A 12,199-nucleotide genomic window follows, 5' to 3' on the forward strand; every position below is an offset into this window, starting at 1 on the left:
ATGGCCCTTGTCGTAGCTACCAGAGCTATGCTTCGCACACGCAGGGCTCCAGAGGGGTTCGCGGCTGATTTGGGCATCGCGATCGGACGAAGGCTAAGAAACGAACAGACAGGACACACGAGGTACTCAGAGCTGAACGCCGACAAAACGTTAACGCCATTACCTGGTGATTTTGAAGAATTCCGCTAACAATGGGCGAACGGAGATCAACATCTTTCGTGAACGTGGCTGTGGTATGCACCCCACAGCCGAAGTCATGAACCGCATTCGATCACCCTCAGTATACCACAACAGATGTGCTAATTTTTGCCGCGCTAGCTATAGCTGTCTCCTGTAATTGCAATCGTAATGACGCCAGTGCGAGTTATCTGTGACCTCACTGTTATATCTCAAGAGCTTTTCTGAATGCCCGGACGACGGCGCGTGGCTCGCACTGACGTCATCGTGGTCGTCATGTTGGGATATTGCTTGAATTGGGGAAAGCCTAGCGGTCGAACCGATCCAGAAGTGTTCCGGAAGTCTTGGAATGGTGCTTCAACATCATGTTAGTGGCATCGGGCCCGGGGAGTCATACTTTTTTCTCCGCAACTGATTGGGCGGCGTTTCGCAGAAGTTCGCCAACCACGTGACTCACCGTATCCTGACCACCGCCAGTTCCTGCCGACTGAAAGAATCGTTGCGCTGGAGCCATTCGCCTTCGGCCAAGTTGGATACGAAGTATTGCTTTATTACCTTTACGGGCAACTGCATGACATTTAGTCTAGGTACCCGCAGCAGCGACTCACTGGTTATGGAGTTCTGCTGTTGAGCACAAAGGTTGTGGGTACGCTTCCCGTCGACGGCGTCGGCATTACGACGTAAGCGAAACGCAGGAACGGTCGTGTACTCGTGATTTACGCACGCCTTAAAGAACCCTAAGTGGCGGATATTTATAAGAAGCAACCCCCCACGGTGTCGGTCGCAGCCCCCGTGTTGCCTTGAATTCATCAAATTGGACCAACGGATTCGTCAAATCAATCAGTCAATGACTTAGTGGAAAACGATCGAAAGAGAGTAGAGCGAATCGGTAAGGATCCGTGTCTTGTAAAAGGAGGGTGTGAAAACGCATTTTTGAGAGTTTTAAATAAGGGGGCGCAAGCGGCTTGCGTATGCACGAACTAGGAGTCACGGTACTACGCATGCGCCGTACCGTGGCCCCTAGTACTTGCTTAGATAGGGTCTGCGCAGGCGCAGTACCGTGAGCCCTAGTTCTTGCGTACGCAAGCCGCTTGCATCTCCTAATATAAAACTCTCTAATGGCTCGGAGCGAAAAGCAAAGAGACAGCAGTAAGTCCTAGCCGGTATTCATGTTGTCCCTTGCCATTGCTCTTGTTTTCGCAATTTGAAATCCTGGCTCTTCAAAAACTGTGAAAGAACGCAAGTTTTGGCATGTTGGTATTCCACTGTAGCTTTTTAGCCCACAAAAAGACACGGGAACAGTTTAGACAGACGTAGACGCAGATTGCTGGAGGCGCAAGCGATGGCTTCGTCTACGTCTTTCTAAACTGTCCCCGCGTCTTCTGTGCGTTAAAAGTTAGTAAAACCACGAATTTGGTCCAGCATTAATTGTCGAGCAACACCCGACGGTCAAGCGACGGAAGGTGTATATACTGATGAAACCCGAACACAACTATGGGATATAATCGGTCTTCAAGGTGGTCTTTATTGTCTACTGTTAAGTTATTACCTTGAAAAGCAATTTTTGAAGTTTACCTATACAGCAGTTTGATGCCAAAAGGTGCGTCTCCATGTACGCGAAAAAAAAAAATATCTTCATCATCTCCTAATCTTTGCTATGGTAAAACCTGCATTTCATTAAGGAAAATTCCAAAGTGGGCTGTTTGGTTAGACATACTTAACACTTTAGCGCAAAGCGACGAAGGGACAGGACTCAGCGAGAAAACAAAACACGACACCTGAGCAGAGATGAAGATGGAACTACGTGTAGTACGTTCTTTTAAAGCTATCGCGTTAAAAGAACTGTTGAAGGCAACGTGCAACGTATTGTACAAGGGGTCTTAGGAGGGTATCAGGGGTGTCGGTCGCATGTACACGTCTCGGCATTCTTGGCGGCACACAAGACAGGAGAGGACCGACGTTGCGCGACCTTCGGTGGAGATTTGGGCGGGCCGTTTGGCAACTGCCGGTCGGTCGGCGAGCCGCGGCAGAGGCTTACCAGGAATGGAGATCGAGTAAGCACGGAAGTCGACGCAAACGGGCCGCACTTGACGGCCCTCGCCGATTCGGCGTGGCGAGTAGCGATATACGCGCGTCGTTTTTAGGCAGCCCCTATAGTGCTGAAGCCGCCACGGCCGCAGTGCCGTATTAGAGGGTGACAATTTAGCACACGCCATATATATATAATTGAAAAGTTGATGCATTTTACGAACAACTGTTTGTATGAAGAGTTGTGTTGAAAGCAGCGCATCAACTCTGTAATTATAACCTTGCGGGAACTATACATACCTGAACACCTACTATGCTACTGTCCATCTTTTCAAAACGAAAGAAAAGCTCTGCAACGTTCTCAATAGGCTAGATAGAAGACCGTTCACTTTGAGCAAGATCTTGGGACCATGGTCTCGAATATCACAGCTGCAAAAGGCCACAAAAGCGCTGCTGCGATTTTTAAAAACTACAGGACTGAGTGACCGTCTATGACCCGGACTGATTGATAATCAGTGATAGAACAGAGATCTGTTGCTACGTCGGCGATATCAACAGTGGACATTCTATTCTTCTCTTAATCTCTCTCTCCCCTTTTTCCTTCCCCCAGTGTGGGGTAGCCAACCGGGCTCAGTCCTGGTTAACCTCCCTGCCTTTCATTAAATCATTTTCTCTCTCTCTCTCTCTCTCTACCTTGAACACCCCCCCCCACACACACACAGAGTATATATATATATATATATATATACAGAAATTTCTGTATATATATCTCTGTATTTATTTCTGTATATATATATATATATATATATATATATATATATATATATATACAGAAATCGGATATATCAAATTTGAAGGAGATCACAGAAAGTTCGATATATACGTAATTCGCTATAGGCAATAAAAATTTTATACTGAGATTTTCAAGCTGATTTTACTGCTTTTACATATACACAAGAATTAGTTATATGTGGGTTCGATACATCCGGGTTCTACTGTACATTATATATATATATATATATAGTCGCAAGTGTCGGCGAACGTGCGAAAATACAAAAGGTCGTTTATTATGACGTTTCAGCCGGGCTTTTGTGAAGAGTGGGCGCAATTTACGCCCAAACCATCATTGTCATGTGGGAGTCATTTAACGGTAAAGAACACAGACGCATAACAAGAGAAGGGTGATGGTTTGGGCTAGTTGGTTTGCCACGAGGCTGTGTGGTTCAGCGCAAAGCAGGACTTGCGCTGCACCACACAGCCTCATAACATTACAATTTTAAACTGTATACTACATCGGACATTGCACTATAAGAGAACCTGCTCGAAGCGCGTGGTATGGCCAACACAATTGTTTTAGTGTACGCAAAAAAAAAAATCATTACAATCGGAAATACAGGAGAGAAAAACGGTCCCAGATGAGAGCAGAAAGTTGCAATTATGAATTTTGTGGACTTTATTATTCAGAAATCCGCCGCAGACATTTGGCGGCGCTTCGGTAGCTTACAGGCGCGGGCAAGATTTCGCAAGGTGGTTCGTCCTCGAGGTTTTATGCTTTCACGATAAAGAAGAATCGTTCTGGCGGGTGGTGTTTACTATAACAACATTTGTTTGGTTCTGCCGTTTATTAGGCCTGCGTTTCTATTCTTTAACCGTGATAATCATAGCAATCAAATTGATACCGCTGTCAATTCTTGTTATATAGCGAGAGATTCGCTACATCTGATGTTGACGTTCTGCTGTTGTCTGCAAATACAATAGGCAAAAGCTTCAGAAAGGCCCTTTAACGAACGACAACGGATGACGAGACGTTCGTTTCTAAGATGTTTTGTTGACCGAGACCCGCGAGATATGAACGCGTGCGCGACGGCGAGCGCACGATAAGATCACAGCGACAAATCGGAGCTTATCTCGAAGCTCATTTGCGCATGCGCCTCGAAAGTAAATGTTTTGCACGCTGTGTTTGAGCGGCAGTTAAGTTGGAGAAGAAAGTTCTTGGTCTCCATCGCTGCTGCGTCTTCGCATCGGCGTCTGATGCTTCACGCCCGGTGTGTCCGAGCCATTAACTCACTAACAGGAATTGTTATACGCTTGTTGATATAACGAAGAAAAAATAAAAGAAAGAGAGCTCGTTTTAGACACCGCTCTGAACATCCTCACTAGATTATTATTATTATTATTATTATTATTATTATTATTACTATTATTAGTGTTGTTATTATTATTCATGTAAACATACAAGCACCACACAAAGGAGGAATATAAGGGGCTAGCAATTATCCCCTGCAATGTATTCTCCACGTTTATGAAAATTAATCGTCAAGACGCAAGAACAACAACAGGATGGATGGAATGATTACGTGATCGATGATTACGTGATCGTTCGCTACGATTTCAAGTTGTTCCCAGCCAAATTTTCGTTCACCACTAGCCTTCAGGACACGAAAAAGCACGATGCGAGCGACAACGATTGGAAACATCGGCTCTCGTGAAAGGTCGAACGGGCACCCTTCTCATTCGCCTGCTACTTGCAGAGACAACTTGGCAAGCGTCGTGCATGGCTCGCCGTGTAATTAACGGCTCAATTAACGGATTCACAGAGAATCGAACGAATGGGACCCACACAGAAGACAAAAAAATTTCTAATTAGTGGTTATTTGGTTGTGTCTTTGTCTTCTGATGCCAAGCGCTGTCCAGAAGCATCAACTAAAGCATTTTTATTTGTGTTTGCAATGATGGACGTCATAGAAACTTTACCATCGCATGCCTGGCCAGATGGCAATGAAGTAGGTAGTGCGCTTTTTAAAGCCACGCTTTCCTTCCATGCCTCTCCCCGGTTTGGTGTATATTTAAGCACTCAAATAACGTTTCTCGCAGCATAGATGGTTCATATAAATCCCGACCGCGGCATCCACACTTCGACGGGCGCGAAATGCAATACCCGTGTACTGTGCATTAGGTGCACGTTAAAGAAAGCCTAGGTAGCCAAAGTTATTGCGGAGTCCCCAACCACGGCGTACCTCAGAAGCCTACTTTTGGCACGCGTGAAACCCCAGAATTTATTCTTTAATGACACATCGCCATGGTCCTCGTTATGCAGACAGCTAACAGCTACAGGCGACGAGATCGTGCGCGTGTCACACGCTACCGTTGCTACTTCGCTAACTCAAAGAGTGGCGTTATTCAGGTTCCAACATTGCGTTCATGTGGATGCCTTTCTTTGTAATGAACAAATGTCCTGTCTGGCGCAGAACGTCGACGTGTGCCGTCTGCTCTGGACTTCCCGACACACCGAGACATATTCGGGAGTTCTTGCCTTAGAGGTTCTGTCTTCCACGGTGATAGGCGGGCTGACATACACTACGTGGGTTTAAGATGATCGAGTCTGCAGAGCTTTGATAAAAATTCTGCGTCATGCAGGGTTGCATGCGATTATGTAGGTCCTTTACTCTACCATGCAATACGACAGCCATCCCCGAAAACAAAATTACCCTGTGCGATCTCCTTTTACTGCGTGACCTATCTTTTTTATTCTCGCATATGTTCCGCTTTCCCTCTCTCATCGTCTTGCTTTTCCCCTCCACCAGTGCAGCGCAACTAGTAGGGTGCTCTTCTGGTTAAACTTGCGTTAAACCGAAAAAAAAAATATAACGAGAACTTTACTCATAGCATACGCCTGTTGCATGCCACCTAGGTAAGCCGTACCTTGAGCAAAGACTTCCTAAGGCACAAGATTGTATCTTCAAATCTCAACACCTATTCTCCGTGACGTCAGAAGTTTTTTACAGGGCTGCTCACTGTTATAGTCAGTTGTTCCGTCTAGAAGGAACGAATACGATGCATTTGAGAGCGCGCAAGGACTCAACCTGGCGGTTCTTGAACACTTTTCCTAAGATTAGTGCATTACGCGAGAGTACCCTCAAAGAATGCAACTGCTGCAAACTTGTTTTCATGTGATCCGTTGAAAAGTGCTGCTACTGTAGATTGTATCACTGCTTATGATTCTGAACATACTAACAGTCTTGACCTCTCCTGATAGGGCAGTTGTAAATAAATGAAAAAAAAATAATGTCATGACTTGAGGAGCGCCGCAATTTCAATGCGCATGTAAAAAAAAGCGTAGATCGGTCTGCATTTTCCCCGCTAATAACAAATGCGCTTAAGCCAGTAATGCTAAGTGGGCATTGAAAGATCACATATCTGGCGAAGGAGTGCGCCAAATATTTCATAAAGAAGAAGAACAACAAGAAAAATCTTAGCAGCATTTGTTGCCTACACTTTGGAAACAGCATGTCTTCGTACCCAAATTTTATAACTCTTTATGGACGTGCTTAACCTGCCTTGCGACCATGATAGACAAGGGTGCGTCTCTCGCGAAAGCCAGGGAAAACACGATAAGAAAGCTTCACGGAAACACTCAAGATTTCTCGGAAGAATGCGAAAGTGACGACAAAGCGTACTCCTGGACTTTCACTTCGTGTTGCTTCGAAGAAACGTCGGAAAGAAACATCCAACTGCACGTAGAAAGGGCACTCTACTGACTGCCCAACAAATCCAAGCTTTTCATATCCACATTTTGTGACATTTCACAGCGGGCATCTAGCTTTGAAGAAATATTTTGAGCGTCGAGGAGTGCATGTGACGCGCAAATACAGTGTAACTGATACTTTTTTAACGCGATAGTCCAAGTAAACAAGGACATTGCAAAGAAAGATACAGAACCATCCTGCTTAACCACTCTAAACATTCGGAGCGTAGATCACATCAAGTACACACTCCGAATAGCTGCAGAAATAAGCTCGCCTTGTTATGGAGCGTAAGGAACAGTTTCTGCTCGAAGATACCTGCGATTTCGAGTGCTCTTGTCTTCTGTGACAGCAAAGAGAGTGACAAGTATTTTCGGGCTAACAGGGCATAGAAGCGCTTGGCGACAACCACGCGCGTTTTGCGAGATGCATCTGGAATTGAGTCGAGTGGTTCATAATAACGGCACAAGAAGCACTGCACCTTAAAAAGACGAAAAAGAATGCGTAAAAAAAAAGAAAAACGAAAAACAAATTTTTGTGGGGCAACACGTCGTCTTGTGTCGACAACGAAGTGCGTAAAATAAATCGGGAAAGGGCTGACCTTTAAAAGTCCGAAATACATCGCGCTTTCCACGAAAATTGTCGTCACTCTGACAACATCAATTTCGCTGACCCGGCCTAACACTGCCAGGGTTAGGTCTATTACATGTGCACAAATATTCAAGCAAGTGGACGAGTTGTCCTATCTCTCACTCTGATCTTCCTTTTCCTTTATTAACAATGTGATGTCTGTGAAAAATTTACGCACATTATAGTTACTTCCGCATTCAAATTTATATAAAAAAAGCTAACTTCCCCTATGCTTTCTTTGTTTGCGTTATAATTTGGCTTCGTATGATGGGAGCTCCGTTGGAGTTACACACTAAGCTAAAGACACAGATGTCAGCTACGGCTGAAATATCTGCTGCGAAAGCACTTGTACTTCCCAAAACACGGTACATATTTCTGTCGTTACGAAGAGATACACTAAAAACTAAGGCAGTGCTGCAACTATTTGCGTTAGAGTCAGTGGTTGCCGAAAGTTCTTGCACCGTTTTCCTTCAGGCACGAAGACTAAGTGTGCTCCACTTCATCGAGGAACGCACTGTTTCTAAAGAATCAGTGGAGTAATGGCAACACCTTTTTGCGTCTAGAGTCAGTATGTTGCACTCTTGACGCGATATATTTAGATTTCTTGTACTGTTTTACGGTCTGCCGGCACAAAGTGTTCCGCAATTAAATCTTTTTCGTGGGGGACCAACGCCCCTTACACGTTTGACGCTGACAGCCCGTCTTTTATACTACGTTTATTTTCAGTGCCCTTTCTGCACGGCCTACCTGTCAGTGAATTTATCGAGGAGTACGTGGACGAGAGAAAATGGAGTAATGGGTAGAACGAGCCCTTACGCTCTCACAAAGAGTCGCCAGAACTCCTCTGGTTAATAGGGTGTATGTTCTTTCGAAATATTTCGACGGAAAGGAGCGTTTGGGTAATTACCAATTACACACCAATGTGTACTCCCCCACAATTTCGACATAAAGAAAGCGAAACTACACTTGCGATGGCGTTAATTTCGTAACCCGCTCGCCGCGAGGCCGAGGCTTCGTTTCTTCGGAACGCGGGCGCGTATCACCTGATAAACATTGTCACCTGCTGTTTTTCTTTGCTTTCTTTTCTTACAATTTCCCACGCGCCCATCAGAATCGCGTTATCTTTGTGGTGCAGAAAGAGAGTTTGCGTCGAGATTGTTCTCGCTTTGTCGCGGCCGTCTCTTTGAAGTCGGAATCACAGCATCCATGCGCAGAACTGCTAGAGATTAGGTGGAGGTAAGGTGATCCGATTAAGCGAATTACGCCTGCAATTATGCGGCGCTACTTAGAAGCACCGTCGTACGATATCCATCTTATTACGGTGCTAAGCCGCAGAAGTTTGGTTCACAGAAGTGTCTTTGTTGTCGTCAGTGTAGCGTGTCTCGACGAAACCGCGTGCCAGTTGCTATTCGGCTGATAGTGCACGCCCGAACTGCACGTGTTCTTCAGCCGCCCTGCGTGTCTTCTCACGCTTTCATGGTTATTAAAACATTTAGCTCGTGCGCTACATTGTGCATTTTCTCCGTGTTTCCTTGCTACCAATTATCCAGCCCTCCATCACTGGCCTCCACCGCCGACACGTTTATTCGTCCCACACTATTGTGAATTGAGGTTGGTTATACAAGTAATTTTTGAGCTCTCGCAATTATTAAGTTGATAAATTTGAATCTATCAGAGCAGCATGAAAATATGCGCGCCGTAGTGAAGGGCTTCAAATGAATTTGCATGATTTAACGCAGACCCCACTGCCAGTGTAAAAGGCTTCGCGCCTCCCTTACCCGTTTCCCCATATCCCCTCTTAGAGCTAGGCCGCCTGCATCTGAAATCGGGAAGCTGAATATCCGGCCTTGATTACCGATTGTGAATACTTCCGGAGCAAAAGAAACAAGAAAAAAAAAACGGGCAACAGCAGCTAGTCAATGATAAATCTCTGTTAACCAAAATGAGTCCGAGCCTCAATCAGTCTCTACAGTCTCATAACATAAGAATCATTGCGCTTATAACTGGTCTGTGCATTGGTAAGATAGACAAGGGCACAACTAGTAACTCGAGACTTGACAAAAAATGTGTGCCATGCAAAACTTGATTCACATCAGTTTACCAAACAGCGACCATATCAGGGAAAAAAAAAGATTTACAAAGTAAGATAACAAATAGCTGCAAGTTGGGAACTTGTAAGTTCCACGGAACTCTCTCCCACGTACATGTGCAACTCGGAGATTTGAGATGCCAGCAAAAAAAAAAAAAAAAAAAAAAAAAAACTGACGATGGGGGTAACAAAAGAAAATCAGATAAAATTGTTTCAAAGATATGGATAACTGGCACGGCACGTGGTTGGTAGATCTGGCAATTTTAAAGGGACACAGATAAACAAAAAGGCATAGAAATAGACGCGCGAACGGGCGAATGCCAGATGCGAAAGAAATAGGCCACTGAAAGTATGTCAAGTTCAACGAAAAAAAAGCGCACTCGTTCGACGATGTGACACCGAGCATGTCGCGTGTCCCATCGTAGGTCACAGACCCTCAATGGACTCGAGAATATTTTCATGGTCCCGAAGGTCGACCGCTTGGACCTTGGCCAAGTTTCGACCGGCAGCACACATAGCATTACTAGTGAGATACGACAAGTCCACAAGAACACCTAGCACAGTCGCAGCGATACATGTGGAGTACTTTAGATCGCAAATGATATCCTCAGTCAAATATCTATCCGACATGCAAATTTGTGCGTTCCGGTGAGCATTCGAGCATCGACTGAGTTTTGTGGGAAAGAATACGACTGAGTTTTGTGGGAAAGAATAAACGGCTACACTTAATTATGCCGGAGATTATGCAAGGAAATTACCACTTCGCCGATCCTTGAACGGAATCGTGTATCACAAGTGGACTTGTAAGGCACAAATATTACGGACACGCAAACATACCTACATTAATGACTAGATAGGTGTTGCTGAAGCATTGAATCGACCATGTGCGCACAGAAGGTATTATGTCTAAATCGCATATGTAGAGGTAATTTTTTAAGCGATGAGCCATTTTCTTTGTTGAATGCATCGCGATATGCCTCTATGTTACATCGTTTTTTTTTTCTTTTGGTGCAACAAAGTACTTGTTATGCTGCCATTCCGCCTACTGTAATGTCATCCGGCTAAAGTATATGTGAATAACGAAATGAACCAAACAAGCAACGATAAAACGACGGGTGTACTCTAGGATTTACTCACGCTTTCATCGGTCCATACCAGGCACGGTAACATTGCGCGCGTCACATTCTATGTCCAGAGTCTCATAGAAACACGAAACGCAGGCCCAAAAGTATAACTCATTATCGGTCCCTTGGCCAAATAGCGTTCCTCTATAGCCTAAAACGGGTCATCAAGGTAAAGATGCTTAGAAGGACCAGAATGAAGCCTCATGTACCAGACAACGGCAACAGATTTTCGAGAAGCAGCTTCACAGAAACGGTGTTACAGTATCATGCATATGATGAAGAGTTGAGCGGTTTTCACATGAGCGACGTTTTAAAAAGAAATCTGCCATGTGAAGTGCCTTTGAATCAGACTAAGAAAAAAAAAAGAACTGCGATATAAGGAGGGCCATGATGCAGCTCGCCGATTCAAGTGATACAACGCCAGTTAGCGAGCGCGATATTAAGCACTGTCTGTCATACGTATATCTATACGAATTTACACGCAACCGATCGCTTGTGCCGAGGCCAAGTTTTGATTCGAACCCGCTACAAGATGAAAGGGCACGGGACGCAAAGACCAGCTGGCCGGTCGGTGGGCCGCTCGCGAAACCCATTGTGAGTCACAAAACCCTTACGAGACAGGCCGAAAAAGACACATGCAGTTGGGCCTTGGCCAAGTTTCCCATCCCAGATGGAGCCGTGAAGACGCACGCGGCGCGAATGTCGCTACAAGATTCACAACTGAGATAGCGATCGAGCGTATGGGAAAAACGACTCACGGGCTCGCCGGTCCATGTGGCTGTGAACGCCGCCTCGGTCCATGCAGATCATCCACACGAGGTCCGCCAGCCGTCGTCCGCAGAGCCTGACGGCCGGAGCGTCGGAGAGGCCCGCGCCGACCGCCGTCACTGATGCCCACGGCCCGACCACGAACAGGGACAACGCTAAGACCAGGTTCCTTGCCAAAGCCATTGTCAAGGCCTCTCTGTTTTTTTGAGTATGTGTTTGTGTATGCGTGTTCTACGACGTCCAAGTCAGACGAAGACGTGCGCGGCCTTTGAACAGCTTCTCGAGGCGTGCGTGGATTCTGTCAGCGGTGACGACCGACGATGAGGATCAGTGGGGCTGCAGTGGAGAGAGACTCGTCGACGGGGCTCTTCTTGACTCTTGATGGGGGTTTGGCGCTGCTCGGTTGTTGGGAGTGGGGTGGGGGAGATGGGTGGGTGCTGGTTGTGCTTCCTCCGCGGCGATGTGCAGCCACGCAAAGCGCGCTCGCTCTTTCCTCGGCGATGGTTTTTTTGACGGCCTGCCCCGAAGCGCGGCTCGCACGCACCGAACGTTCCCGCGCCGGCGACCGGCCTTTTTGGCGCGGTCGAGGGAGCGCGCGAGGCGCCGCCTCGCGGCGCGATGGACCTTTCAGGGGGGGGGAAAGGGGCGCGCGTGGTACGCGCGCGGAGTTCGGTTTTTGCTTTCGACGGGGGTGGCGGGCAGGTGCTGGCAAACTTTCCGCGAGCACGCGCTGCCCTTTTCCCCTCGTTTTGGCTTTATTTCAGCGCTGAAGTTTCAGTGCCGCGAATGTAAACTATACATGTGCACGAGCCAGGAGTTGTACTGCCTTTGACTGCCTTTCTTCGAGACACGGAGTTGAT

At 46.3% G+C, this 12,199-nt stretch overlaps 1 protein-coding gene across 1 annotated transcript in view; it reads right to left on the reverse strand.

Moving 5' to 3' along the window:
• LOC119464085 (uncharacterized) overlaps nucleotides 1–11,871 on the reverse strand; it is a 76,317-nt gene extending 64,446 nt beyond the window's left edge. Inside the window, exon 1 of the mRNA XM_037724917.2 lies at nucleotides 11,330–11,871. Coding sequence (XP_037580845.1) covers nucleotides 11,330–11,522 — 193 coding nt within the window. The 5' untranslated portion in view covers nucleotides 11,523–11,871. The remainder of the gene's footprint in view (nucleotides 1–11,329) is intronic.
• Between the last annotated feature and the right edge of the window lie 328 nt (nucleotides 11,872–12,199).

This window comes from Dermacentor silvarum, chromosome 9 (assembly GCF_013339745.2).
Source record: "Dermacentor silvarum isolate Dsil-2018 chromosome 9, BIME_Dsil_1.4, whole genome shotgun sequence".
Lineage (NCBI taxonomy): Eukaryota > Metazoa > Arthropoda > Arachnida > Ixodida > Ixodidae > Dermacentor > Dermacentor silvarum.